This window comes from Corticium candelabrum, chromosome 7 (genome assembly GCF_963422355.1).
Source record: "Corticium candelabrum chromosome 7, ooCorCand1.1, whole genome shotgun sequence".
In the NCBI taxonomy this organism is placed as follows: domain Eukaryota; kingdom Metazoa; phylum Porifera; class Homoscleromorpha; order Homosclerophorida; family Plakinidae; genus Corticium; species Corticium candelabrum.
This window is the reverse complement of record NC_085091.1, coordinates 6,313,073-6,334,771: the sequence shown is the minus strand read 5'-3', so window position 1 is coordinate 6,334,771 and position 21,699 is coordinate 6,313,073. Positions and strand designations below refer to the sequence as shown.

Sequence of the window (21,699 nt, the reverse complement as noted above, 5' to 3'; positions counted from 1 at the left end):
ACTGTTTGGTGTTTCTTTGGCTCCCAGTATCTTTCAAAGGACGACGAAAACTCTGTTGCAAGCAATTCCAGGAGTAGTGGTCTACTTAGATGACATATTAATAACAGGAAGAAACGAACAAGAGCATTTGTCTAACTTAGGTAAGGTGTTGACGAAATTGGAAGAGACTGGACTAAGGCTGAATAAAGACAAATGCCGGTTCATGCAATCTGAAGTGTATTTAGGACATGTCATTGACAAGACAGGGTTACATCAAGACAAGGAACGAATTCAGGCAATAACGGAAGCGCCCAGACCACAAAACATGACAGAATTAAAAGCATACCTAAGATTGCTACCTTATTATGGCACAACAGTTCTAGCTCCACAACATAAATTGTTACGAAAAGGAGTAAAGTGGAACTGGTCATGTGAACAAGAACGAGCTTATTGCCAATCAAAACAACTGTTGGTGTCAGCCAAAGTGTTAGCACATTTTGATTCACAGCAAGAGTCCATTCTAATTAACCGGTAACGCTTCGCCGTATGGTTTAGGTGCTGCATTGGCTCAGAGAGGGAAGGACGGGAGACAACATCCATTAGCATTTGCAATAATTTTTGGTCTACAAAAAGTTCACCAATATCTGTTTGGTAGAGAGTTTCGGCTAGTCTCAGACCATAAACCACTGGAGGATTGTTGGGGAAAATACGCCTCTTCCACCAATGGCATGAGCGAGAATCCATTGATGGGCCATTATCCTATCAGGTTACAGTTATAAGTTGCAAAACAAACCAGGCCGGGACATCAGTAATGCAGATTCCTACAGTCGATTACCTTACAACTACCGTCGACAACTGAGGAAGAACAACCAGAGACAATTCAACGTCTACAGCAACTGGAATTGTCACCAGTATTGGTAAAAGATGCTAGTACATGGACAGAACAACACCCTATACTGTCTACGATACAATATTATGTCAATCATGGTTGGCCCAATAAACCACTAATCAAAGCATTGACTCCTTACTGACGAAGAGCAAGTGAATTATCTACAGAAGAGGCATGCGTATTATGGGGGTACAGGGTGATTGTAGGGTACCGCCACCACAAGGGCAACAACAAGTTTTGGAGGAGTTACAAGCTAGTCATCCTGGTATGGCATGTAGAAAGGCTAGGCTTAGCCAGAACAATAGTCTGGTGCCTGGACTGGATGGGGACATCAAACCAAAGGTCCAAAATTGTTCTAGTTGTCAAGAAACAAGGAATGCACCAACAAAAGCTCCATTGCATCCCTCGTCTTGGCCCCATCAGTCGTGGATGAGGGTGCACATGGACTATGTTGGACCGTTCCTAGAAAAAATGTTTCTCGTAGTCATTGACGAACTCTCGAAGCGGATTGAAGTAAAACCTGTAGAATCAGCAAGGACAAAAACTACGGTGGAAAAGTTAAGAAAAATTTTCTCAACTCATGGAATTCCTGAAAAACTGGTATCAGACAATGGGGCAGTATTCACCAGTCAAGAATTTACCGATTTTGTAAAATCGAATAGAATCGACCACATTAAAACAGCACGGTATCATCCGTCAAGTAATGGGCTGGTGGAAAGAGCAGTACAGGTATTGAAGAAGGAATGTCCCTAGCAAAACAAGGAACATTGACATATCGCTTGACAGAAGTGTTGTTCAGCTACCGCATTACACTGCATTCCACGACAGGAATATCACCTGTGGAGTTATTAATGGGTCACAAATTACGGTCACGTTTAGATTTGTTACACCCCAACTTGGAGCAGACAGTACACAAAAACAATGGCAACAGAAACATTTCTGCAAAGGTAACTGGAATAGTATGATAGACCTTTACAACGAGGTAAGAGTCTGCATGCACAATTACAACGAAGGTCGTCCTTGGGTAGCTGGTGTAGTTCAGTCCAAAACAGGCCCCCTATCATACGCTATCACACTGGAAGAGGGGAGGGTGGTCATTTGGATCAGACTCAGAAAACCCTACATTTAGAAAGAGGTGAATCAAAAGACCTACTAGTGGAACCAATACATCCACCGGATAAACCATGTTCAAGAGCAATGATACCGGTATCACCGGGAGAAACCAAAGCTGTCACACCAGACTTACCAGAACAATAACAACATGGAGTTGACAAACAAATAGAACACGACGAGATGGTAACATCTCCAGAGATCAGCACAGGACCAGATGTTTTACAGACGCACGTGGAACCAACTAGAGCATCAAATCTAGGTGCCAACAAATGAGTGACTCCAGTCCGCCGTTCCAGCAGAAGAAGAAAGGCACCAGACAGACCAAATTGTTAGTAGATTAGACTATTGTGTTGTACAGCATACCTCTTAATTGTTAAAAATCAGCCACACAGTCAGGGGGGAGAAGGATGTAGTATATACATCCGGGAACTTGTGTTACATTTCAGTTATTGACCAGCATCTATGACTAGCCAGTCATTCTTGAAATGGATCGACTTGAGTTAACAACAAGACCAGCTGAGCGCATGCTAAGGACGCTGTTACTAAACGAGGACTAAGATCTCAAGCAACTGAGGTGTCTGGAGAAGAAATAGTGGTGCAGGTGTCACCACAGTAGTACAAGACATTGACAAGTTCTAGGGACATGTAGCAGCACCAATAATTATTGTGTCTGTCATGTGCCCACTAAGAGCTAATAAGACAACACAAGCTACGGACAGTAAGTCAAAACACAGCCTAAATATTTGAAACTAGATTTAACAAACAAGCATAATCTTTATTGTTACTGTATAAAACTATTTGTATAAATCGACCATCAATCTTTGTCTAAACTAAATCTTGGAATCATTGGTTAATTTGATCTCTAGATGTATGTAATGATCTCAAATGTGTAACTTCTTCTGCTAACTCTCTACAACGTTTTGCACTACTCACCTGATCAAAAAGAGCACAGGGAAAATATTGTAGAGGAAAATTTGTTGGAATGAGGTAGTGGGTACCTTTAATTGCTCATATTTTTGTGCAGTTGATGATGCCAGATTTTGTTCTATCTGCAGCTGGGTTGTCAACCTCACCACATTATCAGTAGATGATGACTGATCGACTTCAGCCTGATTGGCAAGCTTAGCAACTGTCAGACGACACACCTAATGTATACAATTCACAATAGCTGCCTATTCAGTGTAAATAAGTTGTACTGTACCTGTATAGCTTGTTGTGCTTTCTTAGTTTAATTGTGAGCCATCAACCGGACCTGCTCTAGTTCTGTTTTGTGTAGTGAAGATTGCACTTTCATACTCGTCTGAGACTGCCTACATAATACATCCGTATTATCACTAAACCTACATATTAGTTGAATCCAATAATTTATTATAGTAGTAACCAGATAGATGTGTAGCATCATACAACTATGGTATCAACAGGTGACAGCATAGACCAATTCTTCATGCTCAAATTCTGGTCTAGATGGAGCTTGAACAAAATAAAACAAATTTGACTTGCTCATGCACAAGAATGTGCCTGCAGTAAAAAGGCTTGGTACATGCAAACCGTGTTGCATTACAGTACTCATCTGTAACCCAAAGACGTTAACACCATGTGATCTATCTGCATTTTTTTGTCTTCTTCACTATACGTGTATGTGGCATTCGTTTAATACTCATCATAATAATGCTTATAGGGAACACATCGAGAACTGCTTGTGCTCACAACGTCCCGTGGTTATTATTATTTCTATCTGACTTGGTAGTCTGAATTTGATGTCATAACATCTGAGCATAAAAAATTTAATTGGTCTGGCCAAAGCCTCTATAGAAGATCAACAAGCATCATTGGTCTCACTTAGCAAAGCAGATTTCCTAATTCAGTTATTTATGTATTTCATTTCATTTTTATAGAATTGTATCCTAGACCCAGTTTAGTCCACACTTGCATGATTATACAACCGAGACAAGCTGATCCGAGCTGACACAAGACAGTAAACCAAGCTGGTGCATATTTACAATGCAGAGAAGAAAATGGCACCAGCCCACTGTTGGTGTCTTGTATTCGGGTTATTCTGCATCATCAAGCGTACTTATGCTAAGCTGTAATTGTCTATGGATCATTAATGAGCTTATTTGTTAAACAGGGTGTGTTGTTCTGGTTTGCATTACAACAGTTGAATGAAGTACTGTGTACACTTTCGTACAGAATGTCACATAAACAAGTGTTTCTGCTGGAAAATTTTGATTAGTACACATGTACATAGCCTCTTGCCTAACTGACTTTGTTCATTTCTAGCCGAGCACTTTAGTTCAGAGCTAAGATAAAATCACCCAAACATCAAACAGCTAACAATCTAAATGACAAATTGATTCAAGCCTAACCTGGCCTGACAGAGAGGCAGCATTTATCAATCGTCACAACAAATGTAAAAAATATAACAATCTGACACATGTTATGCTCAAAGGAATGCGACTTTGGTAGAACTAAGTCCGAAAACCAGACGTCAAGTGTTCAGTACCATCTTTATTGGCCTTTTATACCAAAATTTAAAAGCTCTGTCAAAATCAAATTCTTGAAGTTTTAGCCCTTCTATGTTTAGCATTATCAAGTTCAGCATCACTGAGGTCATCGTCATCATACTCTTCATCGTGGTTTCTACCATTGGTCTGCTTTCGTTTTACTTCTGCACAGTTGTCTTCAGAACCATGACTGTCATCTTCATTGAGCTCATTTCTAGCTAAACGCTTACGGAAGCCACATGCAAAGAATGCCCTCCATGTGCACAACACAAAGAGCAACCGCAATAGATCGGCCTTCTAATCCTTGAAGCTCCAATGCAGTTTGCTAATTGCCATTCTCAGCGTGATGTAGTGATGGTGCTTGTACAGGGTACACTGTAACAGCTAGGCAAATGGCAAGGAGGAATTACCGTTCATCGCCACGGACATCTATTTGTAGCATTTAGCTATTTGGCAAGCGTCCAACGGAAAGACTGCACAATAAACCTCAAACTGACTCAGTCATATCACCCCCTCTTCTCACCATGCTATCTTGTAATCTACTGAACATGGGCTAAACTTTGCATAAGGTTGGGTAGCGTTCATACTAGCAGACCAATCATGCTGACACAACAAGATGATATTTGCCAGGCTCAGCATGGTTCAGTTTGGTTTGACTTGGGATGCAGTCACACTAAGTGGTGAAACCAAACTGTGCTGAACTGTGTCAGCAGTGCACGGTTACAAAACGCTAGTCTGAATGGGCTATTAGAGTTAAGAACAAACCTTTCGTGATTGAGTTCCGATTCTAAGTGTGTGAGTTGCAACTTGTAACTTTGTTTAGCTCTTAGCAACTGGACCGTAGCCTAGACAAGACAAGACAACCAAACAACATCAAATGCAATCATAATAACATACTCACATGATATATAAAACAGTCAGTCAAATAACAAATAATAATACTGTGTTTACATGAGCACATGCGTGTATAGTGAGCTGATCCTGCCCCAATCCTGTGCCTGCCTAGCATGCCAGCCCACAGTTACCAAACACAATCTTTACAAGCAAGTCAGTCCTTCTGATGAGCATGTTGTTAGCATGTGTTATCTCCTTGAGATCAACCCTGTTCATGTTAGCTTACACTCTCAGTGGACAAAGACCAAGCTGCTCACATTTTATTCTCCATGGCCTTACAGCATGAAATCAAGAAATGTGCGGGAAGTTTATGAGATGACATCTCATTTACATGAGGAGTAGATCTACCATCAGTCGACTAATTGAGCGTTAGCAGCTCTCATCTCAGCATGGATAGCATTTATACGATACACCTGACCCAAGTCAGCCCCTGGCTAGTCTGACTAGAAATGCCGAGTCAGGCAGCACAGCTTGGCACAGCTCAGCCTGAGTTTACGTTTAAACATAACTTCTAACCAAAGGCTGGCTCACTTACAAGTGCTCGTGTAAACGGGCTATTCAACCAGACAAACACATAACACATTGGCTGATCTAAAGGCATACAAACGTATCATGATAAAATTGTCAAACTCACTTGAGATGATCTTTGTAAAGCATCAGCAATCAGCTGTTCAGCAGCTGACATAAACTCGGCTAATTCTCTCTCTTTACTGGCCACAAGTTCCTGTAATGAGTCTGTTAATTTAAAATTAAGCGATTCAATGAGATGATGACAAACCTCACATCGTTGCTCAATCAAAACATTTGCAGCTTTGATACGCTCTAATTCATCTTGTTGGTTGCTAAATATGACGACATGACAATACAGAGTTATCCTTCCATGTAAACAACTGTGTAGTTCACGAGACTTTACGAACCTTATAAGCCACTTTGAGTTCACTTGAGCTTCAGCCAGAACGTTCAAGTCTCTCCTCAGTTTGTCTGGATCATCACTCCTTGATTTCTACTTGACAAACACAATTTCACATCGTAAAATGTGGTTTATACATAATACATGGTACATACTGTGCTTGACTGTTTGGCTGTCTTGGTTATCCGCAGCTGCTTCTCTGCCTTCTCCTGACTCTTCCTCGCATTTGACAACTGCCCTCTCATGGCCATAACGTCTCGCTTTAGTTTTGACATCTGCTGCTCTGAAGTAGAAAGTCGATCCTCTAACTGTTGTTTCAAAGCTTCCAATGTCTTGTACTCCGTATTTAGGTTAGCCATTTGTTGAATAAGCTGCAAACACAACACAGTCAATTGGCAACAAAGACTAAACATATATAAATACAATTGCTAAACATATACAAATACAAGCATCAAACTCGGCTCAAACGTGCAGACAGTGATTTCTCTCTCTATGAGATGGAAGACCATGTGAATATAACACTGGCAACCCCACAGTAAATTCAAGGAAAAAACATCGAAGTGCAATGAGAGTGATATCAGAGCTTACTAGAAAACGATAATTCAGTAGTGCATCAATGCTGCCCATTTAAGTTTGACACCACTTGAGACAGATATCTTATGTCAGTAGCAATAAAATTAATTCTGATATTGTGATTTATTGTTAATTTATAAATTATCATTCAAGACATACAACCACTGCAACATAAGCTAAACATAGTTGCGATTCAGTATTCTTTCTGTCTGTTCCGTGTCAAATTAGAACAAAATAACATCATGAGTATGGCAATCGAAGACGCTACAAATTGCAAAAATATCAAAATTCGTTGCACTACAAGTTTTTCTCTACAACTCTATATATTACTGTAGCATAAATGTTATCTCTAAATATTGTGTGTAGTTGTAGACAGTAGATACCTCAAACAGATAATGGTGTATTATGTCCAAACCAAATGTATTCATTCACTCATGCAGTAAAGATGTACATAGTTGCTATTGTAAGATAAATTTAGAAACAAGAGAAAGTCTATCTGTTCATACACAAAACCATGCGATATCACAACACAAGCCTAAAGCCTAAACTATTTCAACGTGTTTGACTAGCCGTCGTGCTGAATTGACAATCAACTTGCAAGAGAATATAAAAAGTGACACACACACACACACAGTGACGTAAGTTTCTTTTTGTACCAAACTTACAATGTGGTGAGACTAGATCCCTAGATCCCATAGTTTCACTGGTTGTTGTGTCGTCCTTACTACAAAACACAATCAAACCTCACTGAGGATGCCAGTCTACACATTTGACATCAGAACCATGTCCTGAAAACACAAGACCAAATACAACACAACAATCACATCACCAAACAAGAAGACATTCACCTCTCATAACTCTTTCTTCATCCGACCTCAAAAAGTCCCAGACACCAACTGTCCCATCATCTGAACCAGTAGCAAACTTGGCATCAGTAGGACTGAAACTAAATGTAAATATGGATTACGCTATAGTAAGTAAAAGTTAGGAAGGGAAAGTAAATACATACATCATGTCATGATAAACAAACTAAACTGTATAGTCAAGACTCAAACAGAAAGGTATGTACATGATATCTACCATTCTTCAGATTGAAGTTGCTGTAACGTGTCAAACCACTTGTGCTGGTGCACATCATGTGTGTGTGCCGGGTGATGAACACATGCACACAGCGACACACACACACACACACACACACACACACACACACACACACACACACACACACACACACACACACAACATTGGTGAACTAATTCCTATGACATGTGCATTCACCTCTGGAGAGCATGTAGACATTGGTGTACATCCATGAGCACATGCATCATCTGCCAAAAACCTCAACAAATGAGTTACACGCTGAGAAATGTTGTGGGTATCTCCCTTTCCATCATCTTTTAACGTGATATTTCTTTACTCTGCTGTGCTAGATATTCTGTAACAGTTTATAAAGTTTGTGCACAACTTTGTCAGTAAATGTACTAAACAAATGTGTGTTTTGTCCACATGAAGCTCACAATTATTATACCATCAGCAGGAGGTTTCCCCACCAATTCCTATAACTGTTAATTAATTAAATATTGACAAAGTATGCTGCTGACCAATTTAACCAAACATTACAACGTACTCTCTCCTCAAATAGTCAGCTGTACATTTTGTAAATATTAATAGATGTAGTACACCATTAGTCTATGAGCCAAGTCCACAGTTTTCGAGATCTTGTGGTCCTGGTGGCCATGGACTAGAGGGGATACTAACATAACGTTCCTTTGACAAGCGGCTGTGTGGAATGCATCCGCAACATCTGTTTGCGAATCCCTTGGCACAGTCCAATCTATATCAATATCTGCAGATGAGGAATCATCTTCATCCTCTGTTTGAGAAAGAAGTGTGTCATCAAACTCTATAAGGCAAGCACGGGGATGTCAGAAGGATACACAAGAAAGCCACTAAACTTGATTTTCTGATGGCTAGACTTCCCAAACTCAACTGGTCACCAAAATGGTTCTCGAGACGACGCTTTCATTAACCTTTCACTACGGTACTGACCAGGTTGGATATCTGAATCCTAATCCATCAAAGTATGCTCATACATCAACCTCACACCCGACAGACTCATTACTTCATGTAGACAGATGATTCGCTCTTCAACTACCTCAGCAAGACTAGTGAAAGTTAATGCATAAATGGTGCCCTTGTCATCTTGTTCTGCTAAACCTGATGCAACTTCCTGTGCTGCAGCCAGTTTCTTCTTATGGGTGTATTCTGAGTAGCAGGATCGGTGGCATTGAATTTCCAAAGCAACAAAGTCTTTAGAGACACGAGTCAGAAGCAGCATGTCCTCATCATTGTAAATTTTCGAAAGATCTATGTATTGCTCTGGCAGCTTCCTTAGTCATGCACCTACTTAACTTTTCTACCTTTCTGTGTTTGCCAGAATTGTCTCTAACCTTTTTGTCAACAGCCTTACAGAACAGACATTTCCCAGTAAATCCTCTTGCTGCTGTTGTGGTGTACTTCTACTGCTTCTGGGCGGAGCTGCAGAGGTCTGGTCACTAGACAGATCTGCTGCCGTCACGGTGCTGCTACGTTCGAGCTTGTAAACAATACTACAAAAAGGATTGTTCATAGAACTTGAATCACACTGACCTAATCTTCGCTCAGAAACTCTAGCTAGATAAAACTTCAAAGTATATGTTCGGTGACATCGACAGTGGAAAACCCCACGTGGCTCGATCGCGTTTAAATCAGCAATTCTGGAATCACCACGTAAATTTGCTGTGTGAAGAAATGTCTTCCATGATACAAGGAAAACTCGATCAACTCTTGGTCTTGTGGGCATGTCAGAACTGGCAGATTGCACAGACAGACACTGAAATCTAGCGCAGGGAACTTCATACGCAAGGTAAAACCATCTAAAGTGTACTGCAGGTATTCTGCATCTAAACTAGTTGAAGTCTTGATCTTCAAAGTCTTTGTAAACACTTTCCATTGCCTTCAGCAGCTCTTCCGCATTACCAAAAACCCGGATATTGTGTCGTCACAAAATCAGTACACATGCGTAGAAGCCGGCCACTTTCTGCCGTCAAATTGGACAACTTGTGACTTTTTTCATGTTGCAACATTCGGAATTCTGTTTCTCTGCATATTTTCATTTGATCTAAGGTGATAAACCTTTGTTGGACGAGGGAGGAAACATAACTCTGTTTCTACAGCACTTACATAGGTTGGCCCATAAACTACAAGTGACATGAGACATCAACAATAACACAACAAAATATAACAAATAGGTACCTCACTTCTCATACTGCTACTTTGTGTGACTGAAACATGTGCACATTGTTTATATTGATTTGCCAGTATTTCACAAATCCACTGTGATCCGCTGTCACAAGCCACGTGTCCGTGTGACTCCATACCATCGTATGCACAGCAGAGTCATGGGCCTGCAATAGAAGACTACGAGTATAGAGAAAACTACACAAAAATTAAACAGCAAGAGACTTGAAGAATAGTTTCAAACTTGAATGTGACGCCATTCCAAAGAGAGAACTCTCCACTTGAAGCTCCAGTCATAAGTCTCCGTCTTTCTGGTGTACACTAATCATACATGACACAAAATAGATTTCAACTATCAATAAAAACTGATGGAAATGCTGCACCTACCGTTACACAAAAAAATGGGACAACGGAATTTGTTTGTTGACGTTCGAACAAACTTTGATGTTACTGCATTCACCGGAACATCGAGAAGATTTAGAGGAGCTGTAAGCTAAAACAGAAAGAGTGCTGTTGAAATGTAAACCCCACAATGGAAAACTCTCATAGCACGGTCACACGAGGACTTGTAACAAGGCCAAAACAAGTCGGCTCGCTTCGAAAGCTTTGTGTGTGTGTGTGTTTTGGAGTATGGGGTTTATTCCCAAGAGCAGCAACATCTACTACCAAGCGCGTCCACAGGTTGCGGGTTGTGGAACAACCTTTACATATAAAAACAACCTTTATACCTACTGCTGTGAAATAAGCAGGCCTTGCCTGACGAATAAGCAGTTACAAACAGTCTGGTGGCAGTGTTATCAGAGAGTGATGGATAACAGGTGGCAGTGTTATCTCTATAAAATGTCACAGATTCCCTATGATGACACTGGGCATGGCGAGTGCAGCCGCCATAAATAGGCTGTTGCTACAAAGTCTGATCTGATTTAAAAAGCAATTCAGCACAGTATCTGTAAGCAGCTGTGGTCACTTTGGCTCTAAAGAGCAGTTTATTAATTTGCAGTTTTAGTTTTCTGGTCAGCTTGCTTCGTCCATACATGTTGTTTGGCATGTTGTACTCTTACACCTGTCAACATATAACACGTACTGGAGGAGAGAGTGGAATCAGTTCTGCACACGCTCATTTCACTATAATCCATTCTATTGTGCAGGTTCTTTTATGGTGACTTGTTTTGTCTGTGTCCACAGCATGCATTGGTCTTTGGAGACACAAGCAAAGCCATACATGAGTTTGGTCGTGTCGACCACTCACTCCACCGTGTGAGTGTGTGTGTGTGTGTGTGTGTGTGTGTGTGTGTGTGTGTGTGTGTGTGTGTGTGTGTGTGTGTCTGTGTGTCTGTGTTGCTGTTGTGGAGGAAATTAGTGCCATGATTTACAGCCTAGTACATATAGTTGAAGTGTCGTTGAGTAAACTGTAACATTTCTCTTGTTTCATGTGAAGTACGTTATCGGTGCCGTGTTGTCGTGGCTAGAATCAGTCGCTCCTTGTTGTTGGAACAAAGCTCATTGGTAGGCTTTGATCGTCTTTGTCGGTTACTGTCTTTGTAGTTATCATGTGTTGTTCAGCTACAATCTTATACGTTTCGTTTTCTGGAAGCAATAATCAGCAGTAAGCTTTATTGTTTCACAGTCCATCACTAGTGAGCAAGACAGTAGCCGCTCTAAGCCTCCCGAAAACAAATGGCTAGAGTCAGGGTTGGAGTTAGAGATTGGGTCATATGCTTTTCCTGAGTTTAGCTAACAATTTGAAGCTATCTTCAGTACTGATCGAGTTGTCATGTTTGAATAAACTAGAAACTAGACTGGTGTGTTTACAAGTAGCGTTTATGAAAATGGTGGCCCTTCCTTCTGGGAAGCAGCGTTGCATACATGACCCTGCAATGAACATACATGTACCTGTACATAGAATTCTGTCATGCAGCAACTAATTACATTCAAACTGCATACCAGCCGAGGGTTTGCACTTCCAGTGCTTTTCCATTTCATTTAGCATTGCAGCAACAAACAGAGCAAACAGAGTGGGTGCTAATACACAGCCCTGCTACGCACACACACACGTAGCGCGCGCGCACACACACACACACACACACACACACACACACACACACACACACACACACACACACACACACACACACACACCAGCTTACAAACTAACCATTTTTACCTCCACAATAACATTTGTTTGGCTGCAATGCTCGTCTATCTCTCTAGTCCCTCAGGATCCTACACAGCAATCACGTGACCCACAACCATCATCCAAACCATACGAACCCAACGACGTGTTCACCTCTAAACCACAATTCGCTGATGAGCTGTAGTCTATTGACTCATCAGCATCCAACATAGAAACATGTGCCTGCTGCTGTGCTGGAGGTGCAGATCGATGAGGTAGAGATGTTTGGTGTGGAGGATAGACGTCTGTAGTTGCTGCCGCCATTTCTTTAGGATAATGCCTCGCTGCGCCAGAACAGCAATTGTGTCGCTCGCGCAGAAACAACATGAAAAAGACCGTTTGTGTGTGTACGCGCATGTGTGTGTGTGTGTGTGTGTGTGTGTGTGTGTGTGTGTGTGTGTGTGTGTGTGTGTGTGTGTGTGTGTGTGTGTGTGTGTGTGTGTGTGTGTGTGTGTGGAGTATGAGTCTAAAGTTGTAAGTTGTGCAGACTTGTGTACGTGTTGTGTTGTGCTATATATGGACCTTCCAGGTCAGATCTACAAGTCATCTATTTACTGTACATGTATCTATCAGTCAATATAAAAATCAAAGAGTTGATTGTATCTTACAAACAATGTTGTTAAAATTTAATTTTAATTATTGTTTTTGTCTTTATTAATTTTAGTTTTTTACTGTTGATATCATCTAGTGCTAAGGCAACATACTACAACTTGTACATTCACATTCTTCTCTAGCTATTCATTGTGCATGCTTACACAATGAAATGAAAATAAGCCTGCAGAGCATGTCTAAAGCAATAGACCTGTCAGTATACATTTATTTACACACAAGTTTACATGTTACATGATACTCTATGTTTACATCTCCACACTTGTATTACAATAATGAGTTTTTAAATTAAAGATTGTAAAAAATTTAGAATAGTAAACTTTGTTTGATTAAAAGTGTAAGACAAAAGAATCATTAGATAATTCTAATAATTAATTTAGTTATTTGATATTCTAAATAAACAGTCTTCTACAGACAATAATTAATAAAATATATAATTGAGTATGATAATTAGAAATATCCGAAAAAATGTGTAACAACGTCACATGTAACAAAATATGCACGTGACGGAAGGTCACAGCAACTTACATTCCTAGAAAGTTTACTGGCCCTACTGGCCATAGTGACAGTCATTGATGGTTTAGGTAAAATGATGTTGCAGCCATTATGTTATTAAAATGTCATAAATGAAGGCAAATTGTCATATTGAAAGATTGCATAAATTAGGCATTCCAAGGGCATTTGTCACGTGAGCAAAAGCGTTAGTTGTGTGTGATTGGTTCTTGTGGGTTGGTAGGGTGGAGTCAGTTTCGTTGGGTGGAGTGTGCGCACTGCCTCACAGTAGTGTGTTTGAGAAATGAGCAGTTTACGAGATATCGATGAGTAGGTGATTGTGTTCTGTGATCGCGTTGTTATTGAAAGTTCGGGAAAACTTCAACGCAATGAAATGACACGAAATGTCGCTAGAGCTGCCGAGCGTGAAGAGTGGGAGAGGGTTCAACTCTTGGTTGAAGAAGGAGAGAGCGTGAATGCGACAGTCTGGGGATCATTTACAGCTTTACACTTTGCCGTCGGGCATGAAAACGCAGATATTTGTTCGTTCTTACTTTCACGAGGTGCGAACGTCACTATGGCAAGCATTGATGGACATACACCGCTTCATATCGCTGCATGTTGCCATCATGCCGATATCTGTCAACTGTTAGTTGATCACAAAGCTGATGTTACATGTGTCAACAAGGAAGGTGATACTCCTCTTCTCATAGCTTTAGCTTCTATGCATTATTTGCATGACATTCCCGCTGTGTGTCGTCCACTGATAACAAATGAGAGTGTGAATGTAGCAGATCTTCATGGTAACTGCGCTGTACACATAGCAGGTAGAAATGGTTTTGTTCTGAATGTTCAGCTGTTAGTGGATTGTGGAGCAGATGTAAATGCATTGAATGAATGTGGACAAACACCACTACATACAGCAGCTGGTGGAGAGGAAGACTGTCCTGAATTGTGTTCTATTTTACTAAAACATAATGCCAAGATTGATGCAGTGGATAGAGATGGAAATCAACCACTACATTTGGTATGTAAACGAGGTCATACAAGTACAAGCTGTTCCTTGCTTTTCCATGGAGCAGATGTAAATGCATTGAATGAATATGGACAAACACCACTACATACAGCAGCTGGTGGAGAGGAAGACAACCCTGAATTGTGTTCTAATTTACTAAAATATGATGCCAAGATTGATGCAGTGGATAAAGATGGAAACCAACCACTACACTTGGCATGGAAGCAAAGGCATTCGAAAGCATGCCGCTTGTTGCTCTCTAATGGAGCGAATGCAAATGCTTGGACTAAAGATGGAGAAACACTACTACATACAGCAGCTGGTGGAGAGGAAGACTGTCCTAGATTGTGTTCTATTTTACTAAAACATAAAGCCAAGATTGATGCAGTGGATAGAGATGGAAATCAACCACTACATTTGGCATGTAAACGAGGTCATACAAGTACAAGCCTTTTCTTGCTTTCCCATAGAGCAGATGTAAATGCATTGAATGAATATGGACAAACACCACTACATACAGCAGCTGGTGGAGAGGAAGACAACCCTGATTTGTGTTCTAATTTACTAAAACATGATGCCAAGATTGATGCAGTGGATAAAGACGGAAACCAACCACTACACTTGGCATGGAAGCAAAGACATTCGAAAGCATGCCGCTTGTTGCTCTCTAATGGAGCGAATGCAAATGCTTGGACTAAAGATGGAGAAACACTACTACATACAGCAGCTGGTGGAGAGGAAGACTGTCCTAGATTGTGTTCTATTTTACTAAAACATAAAGCCAAGATTGATGCAGTGGATAGAGATGGAAATCAACCACTACATTTGGCATGTAAACGAGGTCATACAAGTACAAGCCTTTTCTTGCTTTCCCATAGAGCAGATGTAAATGCATTGAATGAATATGGACAAACACCACTACATACAGCAGCTGGTGGAGAGGAAGACAACCCTGAATTGTGTTCTAATTTACTAAAACATGATGCCAAGATTGATGCAGTGGATAGAGATGGAAATCAACCACTACATTTGGCATGTAAACGAGGTCATACAAGTACAAGCTGTTCCTTGCTTTCCCATGGAGCAGATGTAAATGCATTGAATGAATATGGACAAACACCACTACATACAGCAGCTGGTGGAGAGGAAGACAACCATGAATTGTGTTCTAATTTACTAAAACATGATGCCAAGATTGATGCAGTGGATAGAGATGGAAACCAACCACTACACTTGGCATGGAAGCAAATGCATTCGAAAGCATGCCGCTTGTTGCTCTCTAATGGAGCGAATGCAAATGCTTGGACTAAAGATGGAGAAACACTACTACATACAGCAGCTGGTGGAGAGGAAGACTGTCCTAGATTGTGTTCTATTTTGCTAAAACATAAAGCCAAGATTGATGCAGTGGATAGAGATGGAAATCAACCACTACATTTGGCATGTAAACGAGGTCATACAAGTGCAAGCCTTTTCTTGCTTTCCCATGGAGCAGATGTAAATGCATTGAATGAATATGGACAAACACCACTACATACAGCAGCTGGTGGAGAGGAAGACAACCCTGAATTGTGTTCTAATTTACTAAAACGTGATGCCAAGATTGATGCAGTGGATAAAGATGGAAACCAACCACTACACTTGGCATGTGAGGCTGGTTTAACATCAACAGTTCAATATCTGTTGCACTGCAATGCTGATGTGTTTTCTAAAAATAATTTTCATCAAACTGTTCTTTATAAGGCAGTTTGTAGCAAAAGAGATTGTTTTGAGGTTTGTGAGATGCTCATAGCAAAGGGATCGCCAGTGAATGTTACAGATAGCAATGGACACACATCTCTACAGCTTGCATGTCAGAAAGGACATATGACAACAGCTGACGTGTTAGTTAAAAGTGATGCTGATTGCAATGTATTGAATGTGTTTGGCGAGACGTTACTGCACTTGGCTTGTAAGAGTCGTGTTGAATGTGTTGAGTTGTGTGATAAGTTGATATCACATGGAGTGAACCCTCATGTAGCTGACAGAGAAGGAAACTTACCCTTGCATGTTGCTTTGAAGAACAGACTTAGCAAAACATTCTGCTATTTGTTTCAAAAGTCGGGTGATGCTGTATTAGATGACTTACAGAAGGCGAATATTGATAAAGAAGATCTTATGGCCATTTTTAGTAGTGCTCATGAAGCTGACAACATCAACAATTGTCGTCATATTTTGGAATTTAGTGCTAAGTTAGACCCTTCGAGTAGATTGTGTCTGAGAGAAGCAAACTGTCACACTACAACAGGATACTCACTCATTCAGAGAGCAGTCGAACAGCAGAATATTGCAATTTGTCTGCATTTGATTGCTTGTGGAGCATCTGTAAATTCAGATATACCTTACAGCCCCCAAGGTCGTACTCTTAAGGAACCTCCTTACACCTGGCAGTAGAGCTGGGACATTATGATTTGTGTCGTTTGCTGTTAGAACATGGTGCCACTAGTGATCCCAAGATAACGGGCACAAAAGGTCCATTGCATGTAGCTGTCTTTAGTAAACAAAAAGATATAGTAAGACTTCTTTTGTCTCATGGAGCTGATATCAGTAAAGTTCCAATTGGCAAAGAAGCTGTTTTGAGGAGATTGGAAATACAAAAAAAAGGCAAAATGGCATCAATCATTCAGGCTTCTGGTGAGTAAATGAAACATGCAACTTTAGTTCCATTTGACTATTGAAATTTATTTATTTATTTTATAGAAACATTTCCTGAAGAGATCGTGTCGCCAGGAGAAGCAGCATTGCGTGTCTATCTGTCATACTGTAGTGAGGGATCAGCAGTAAACGTGTTTCTACGTGTTGATGTTGTTGGACGTGATGGTGTGGGTAAGACAAGCTTAACAAAATCTCTCACTCTCCAGAAGTTCAATCCTGATGAGCCGAGTACAATAGGAGTCGTGTTTGATCCAAAGTGTCAGATTATTGTGAAGGAAGCATGTGACTGGACCAAACCTCTCACCAGTGCTGACTATGCAGAAATATATGAAAAGAACGTTGTGATCAATATGGCAGAGGCACTTGACACACCAGAAGTAAAAGATCAATATTTCAAGTCAAAGGAAAGTGAATATCCAAGGAAACAGAATTACACTCACATGGCAAAGAAATCATCAAATCAGGATTTACGTGTCCAGGCTGTTCCTGTTGGTTCTTCTCATAGCATGCCTTCAATGCCTCGTGTTCCACCTAATGATTGTTCACCGAAGTTGACTGTTCCTTCTCAGAAACCAACAACTTTAGTAGTTCCTGCACAGTCAGTTCCATCAGGTTTGTCATCCTCATTGCAAACGTCATCGAATTTGTCCGCATTCAAAGACTCTAACGTTTCGTCTCACATAGCAGCCACAGATGCAAAACCATCAGGTGGTACAGAATTTGCTGTAGAATCTTGTTCATCTTCAGATCATACTGAGGCAGATTTTAGAAATGTGGACAATTTAGTGGGGGATGAAGGAGACAGGAAATCTATGGCCAGCAATTTCTCGTCTGATTTACAAAGCAGCCAAGAAAGTAAAGCAGTAAACCAGCACGAAAGCATGGCACTTTCAAAAGATCCTTTGGCTGGAAAAAATGCAAAACAGGTGACATTTTTTTGTTGTGACAGCCAACAGCAACCACAACAAAAGAAACATGAGAATAAAGATGAAACGTCAAGCAGACGTTCTCTATTCTGTGACTCGGGCAGCACTGACCATGACACTAGGTTGCCAAACAAGAAAACAAAACCAATCATAGCAAGCGCTGATGTCCAATCATGTAAGTACCAAGACAAACAGCAACAAAGTTTAACCAAAAGGAAACAACCGAAAGCTCTACCTTTACAAACTGAAATGACATTGTCTCGCAGTGTTGATGATTCTTCTACTGAGAACACAACTACTTTACCTCAACACTTAAAAGAAAGTGTTTCCAAGAGTCTGAGAGACCCAAAGTCTCGTCAAAAGGCAAAGAAAGAAATAATGCTTACTGTGTTGGACTATGCTGGTCAGAATGTGTTCTATGTCACACATCATTTGTTTATGTCAAAGGCTGGTTTTATGTACGTTGTGTTTGATGCTTGTCAGCAGATGGATGGCAAGACTCCATCTCAGTTTCGTTCAGACGATGGACAAATTGTCTACATTCCTTTGTTTGATGGCGAAACAAACTTTGATCGATTGTAAGAGTGGGTATCAGGTGTTCATATCATGGAAGGTGATCAGTCACGTCGTATCATGATATTTGAGAAAGTAGGAATCAGATCACCTGTCATGTTTCTAGTAGGAACACATGCTGATAAGTTAAAGGAGCAGCCAGGGATGATGGAGAAACAGGATGCATTTATAAGGAAGAAACTGGAGGGCACAGTGTTGGCAGAACACATCATATGGGCATCTAAAGATATGATGTGTTTCTATGTGGATAACACAGTGACAGACCCAGACAGTGGTGTTGTAGATCCACAGGTGACTCTGCTTCGTCAGAAAACACAGGAAGTGGCTCACAAGGTGGCCCAACATCACAGATTGCCTATCAGCTGGCTTAAGTATGAACAAAATGTAAGAGAAGTGAAAGTCTCTTATCCAACAAAGAGAACAACAACTGTTGATGAATTACTACAGCTTGCTATGAAAGCTGCTGGAATCAAAGATCGAGAAGAGCTGTTGGTGTTGCTACTGTATTTGAGTAGTCGCGCAGTGTTGATGTATCATCCCAAGGCATTTGAAGAGTGGAGATGAAGAAGTCGTGTTAGATGTAGAATGGTTTGTATCACAGCTGCAGAAAGTGATCACAATACACATGGAAGGTGATGTTCCTCCCATGTTTTCGAATGATGTAAAACGCAGCAAAGAGAAAGGCATTATGACGATGTCTCTTGTGAGACATCTTTTATCAGATGCCGGAGGATCTGCTCAACGTCTCATTGTGTCATTGATGAGCCACTATGATTTGCTGTGTGAGTATCAAGTTATTGAAGACAAGAATCTGAAGACAGCAAGTGATTGCCATGATTTTCTCAATCTGGAAAAAGAAGGGGAAGGTCAATCACACAGTGAACAAGAACATGATGTGTTTGACGGTCAAGCTTGCTTTATTCCCTGTCTTCTGGAGCATGCAGTTGGTCTTGAATCATACACGATGAATGACAAGTGGAAGTCACTACCTCTCATCTTGTCGTCTGCTCCCATCCGCATTCCTCAGCCATTATTCTACAGAATGCTGACTCTTCTGTGTAGACGTTTTCGTCGTTTGGCAGTTATTTACCGCAATGTGGGCTACTTCCACATCTACTCTGGTCATCCACTGGAGTTTGCTCTCAACAGATACAACTTTCAAATGACTGTCTTGTCAGATACACATACACCTCTCAATGCCAAAGTGTGTGTTGCTGTTCGTGAGTGGATTGTGGATGTTGTTGATACGGCGAAGCAGCAAGGAATGGCAGGGCTGAAGTTGCAACTGGGATTTGATGTCTCTGCAGTGAGTTTAAAATCATCTTATATCGAGTTCATCTCTTTGGATGGATATCAACAGTCTCGCTTTCAGCTTTATAGCAGTGTGACAAACCGACAAGTTCAACCTCCTCCCAAACTTTCTTTTTGGTATCCAGACCACAAATTCTCTGTGAGTAGCCTTTGTATTGTAAACTTATCTATAACTTAATGAATTGATGTTTGCTTGCAGCAATGCGAAATGACATCAACATTGCATATTCCTTTACGACCATCACAGGAAGAAGCTAGTATGTCTTGTTTAGATATTTTACCATGTGGTTTGGTAGTGATCAAGATTTATATAGATGTTGGAGTCAGCTATATGACACCAGTAAAGTCTCTTCTTTATGAACCTCCTGCAAGTTGTTTGCTAGAAGTGTCCAAACTTCTGGATGAAGAAGATGACTTAGGAGATGACTGGAGGAGGTTATGGTCTGAGCTGTTAAACAGACCTCTTAATGAAGATGTGGTGAGGAAGAAGAGTGTGAGCCCACACTTTATGTTCTAAAGCGATGGTGCATGATGAAATCCTCAAGTGAAGCTACGATAACACGACTGATGACGGCTCTTAATTCTATATACAGAAATGATGTTGCTTGTGTGCTAGAAGCATACTGTCAGGTAAGACAAACTCGACAGTTTTAGACATTTAGTGAGAATCTAGAGATAATCATAACTACCGAGTTACTATCTGTGTGTGATTAGTTGTTTCTGTGTAGAGTTCAGAGATACGTCCTGCAATACTAAGGTCACGTTTGGCCGCAGGTAACATTAGTTGCCCAGCAACTATTCGTATACCAAAAAAAATGTCAAATTTGTTTGTAGGTTGTAATTCCAATGAAACGGTGACGTCAGATGAGTTAATTCGTCTTGCCGACATCATAGAAGGATATTGGCAACAGTTTGCTTCAGTTCTTGCACCCGACCTGTTTAAAGTTACAGGAAAAATTGCTGCCATAAAGAACGATTACCCTTCTTCTGCTCTCCAAGCTAAAGCTATGTTGGAAATTTGGTGTAAACACCTTGATGCTACAGCCCAGCGGCACTTACTTATTGGTGCATTAATTCAACGACGACAAAGATCTGATGCAGAGGCTGTGTTTGGAGTAGAAGTTGTAGAGGAGATGTTAAAGTCACAAGAACAAGTGGCAGGACAGAGTGATGAGGTAGTGCCATAATATTGAAATGTATGAACTTTGTAAAAGGTAATAAAATTGATTGTTACTCAGCCTCAGCAATAATATCTGCATACATTCGTGGAAGAGAATGCAGGATCTGTTGTACCTATGATGGACATCTCAGTCTTGATCAGACTAACAACAAGATCCTAAAGCTCTGTAAGAATCAAGATGAACACGATTGATGTTTCGATGTTGTGAACCGTACATAGTATTGTACATGTAATTACATAGGGTAGGGAACATTCATGAAGTTGTTGTATTAGCTTCTATTCAGTAGGCTGGATGAATAGTACTAAGTAGGTAGTATGGTCGAGTACCAGTAGAACTATTGCAGTTAATGCTTGAGTGGTACATATTGCCAATCAGTGTGAGACTTAGGGCCAGCGCTGACAATCCATCTCTTGGCCAGAGTCATCCAGGGGCACTAATTATGGTGCAGTTCTACGACTGGACACCAATGCCAACACATACCCGTCTACTGCAGGATGTTACTGCCAAGTCAGTGGTCATGTCTAACCCAGTCAACGACCAGGTACTCATTTATACTTATGAGTCGAGAAAGGCAACTACGTGTG

At 40.7% G+C, this 21,699-nt stretch overlaps 6 protein-coding genes across 11 annotated transcripts; 5 read left to right on the top strand and 1 right to left on the bottom strand.

Moving 5' to 3' along the window:
* Positions 1–1,051: 1,051 nt before the first annotated feature.
* LOC134181770 (uncharacterized protein K02A2.6-like) lies at positions 1,052–1,621 on the top strand. The gene has a single exon (XM_062649036.1). The coding sequence runs from the start codon at positions 1,052–1,054 to the stop codon at positions 1,619–1,621; it is 570 nt and encodes a 189-aa protein (XP_062505020.1).
* Positions 1,622–2,774: 1,153 nt separating this feature from the next.
* Positions 2,775–10,621, bottom strand: LOC134182508 (uncharacterized). 6 transcript variants are annotated; one of them, XM_062649910.1, is made up of 13 exons: positions 10,529–10,621; positions 10,367–10,462; positions 10,157–10,308; positions 7,711–7,802; positions 7,528–7,650; positions 6,445–6,660; positions 6,297–6,382; positions 6,158–6,221; positions 6,014–6,103; positions 5,251–5,330; positions 3,183–3,291; positions 2,980–3,126; positions 2,775–2,914 (listed from the first exon to the last, which is right to left on the bottom strand). In XM_062649910.1, exons 6-11 carry the CDS (start codon positions 6,646–6,648, stop codon positions 3,210–3,212), a joined length of 606 nt encoding a protein of 201 aa, XP_062505894.1. In that variant the 5' UTR covers positions 6,649–6,660; positions 7,528–7,650; positions 7,711–7,802; positions 10,157–10,308; positions 10,367–10,462; positions 10,529–10,621; the 3' UTR covers positions 2,775–2,914; positions 2,980–3,126; positions 3,183–3,209. The 6 variants fall into 6 exon arrangements, with proteins under 6 accessions (XP_062505894.1, XP_062505899.1, XP_062505895.1 ...); XM_062649915.1 differs by having other exon boundaries at positions 2,980–3,110; XM_062649911.1 differs by having other exon boundaries at positions 7,711–7,808; positions 10,162–10,308.
* A 3,188-nt stretch (positions 10,622–13,809) lies between these two features.
* On the top strand, positions 13,810–18,204 carry LOC134181769 (ankyrin-3-like). Its single transcript, XM_062649035.1, has 6 exons — positions 13,810–14,242; positions 15,824–16,041; positions 16,174–16,825; positions 16,900–17,103; positions 17,170–17,979; positions 18,074–18,204. The coding sequence occupies exons 1-6, from the start codon at positions 13,810–13,812 to the stop codon at positions 18,202–18,204; spliced, it is 2,448 nt and encodes an 815-aa protein (XP_062505019.1).
* A 95-nt stretch (positions 18,205–18,299) lies between these two features.
* Positions 18,300–18,632, top strand: LOC134182756 (uncharacterized). Its single transcript, XM_062650196.1, has one exon. The coding sequence runs from the start codon at positions 18,300–18,302 to the stop codon at positions 18,630–18,632; it is 333 nt and encodes a 110-aa protein (XP_062506180.1).
* Positions 18,633–18,656: 24 nt separating this feature from the next.
* Positions 18,657–19,187, top strand: LOC134181768 (uncharacterized). Its single transcript, XM_062649034.1, has one exon. The coding sequence runs from the start codon at positions 18,657–18,659 to the stop codon at positions 19,185–19,187; it is 531 nt and encodes a 176-aa protein (XP_062505018.1).
* LOC134182423 (uncharacterized) lies at positions 19,145–21,579 on the top strand. Its single transcript, XM_062649824.1, has 6 exons — positions 19,145–20,073; positions 20,134–20,191; positions 20,249–20,564; positions 20,663–20,708; positions 20,769–21,109; positions 21,173–21,579. The coding sequence occupies exons 1-3, from the start codon at positions 19,249–19,251 to the stop codon at positions 20,449–20,451; spliced, it is 1,086 nt and encodes a 361-aa protein (XP_062505808.1). The 5' UTR covers positions 19,145–19,248; the 3' UTR covers positions 20,452–20,564; positions 20,663–20,708; positions 20,769–21,109; positions 21,173–21,579.
* Positions 21,580–21,699: the final 120 nt, after the last annotated feature.

Excerpts from the sequence above, each read along its gene's own strand:
- LOC134181768 (XM_062649034.1), top strand. The coding sequence starts at position 18,657 with ATGGAAGGTGATCAGTCACGTCGTATCATGATATTTGAGAAAGTAGGA.
- LOC134182508 (XM_062649910.1), bottom strand. The coding sequence starts at position 6,648 with ATGGCTAACCTAAATACGGAGTACAAGACATTGGAAGCTTTGAAACAA. Across the intron at positions 6,383-6,444 it reads CAGCCAAACAGTCAAGCACA|AAATCAAGGAGTGATGATCC; the intron begins GTATGTACCATG and ends TTTGTCAAGTAG. Across the intron at positions 5,331-6,013 it reads CTTTACAAAGATCATCTCAA|GCTACGGTCCAGTTGCTAAG; the intron begins GTGAGTTTGACA and ends TGTCTTGTCTAG.
- LOC134182423 (XM_062649824.1), top strand. The coding sequence starts at position 19,249 with ATGGAAGGTGATGTTCCTCCCATGTTTTCGAATGATGTAAAACGCAGC. Across the intron at positions 20,074-20,133 it reads ATCCAGACCACAAATTCTCT|CAATGCGAAATGACATCAAC; the intron begins GTGAGTAGCCTT and ends GTTTGCTTGCAG. Across the intron at positions 20,192-20,248 it reads ACCATCACAGGAAGAAGCTA|ATGTTGGAGTCAGCTATATG; the intron begins GTATGTCTTGTT and ends AGATTTATATAG.
- LOC134181769 (XM_062649035.1), top strand. The coding sequence starts at position 13,810 with ATGACACGAAATGTCGCTAGAGCTGCCGAGCGTGAAGAGTGGGAGAGG. Across the intron at positions 16,042-16,173 it reads GTGATGCCAAGATTGATGCA|GCAGTTTGTAGCAAAAGAGA; the intron begins GTGGATAAAGAT and ends GTTCTTTATAAG. Across the intron at positions 17,980-18,073 it reads TTTACAAAGCAGCCAAGAAA|CCAACAGCAACCACAACAAA; the intron begins GTAAAGCAGTAA and ends TTGTTGTGACAG.
- LOC134181770 (XM_062649036.1), top strand. The coding sequence starts at position 1,052 with ATGGGGGTACAGGGTGATTGTAGGGTACCGCCACCACAAGGGCAACAA.
- LOC134182756 (XM_062650196.1), top strand. The coding sequence starts at position 18,300 with ATGACATTGTCTCGCAGTGTTGATGATTCTTCTACTGAGAACACAACT.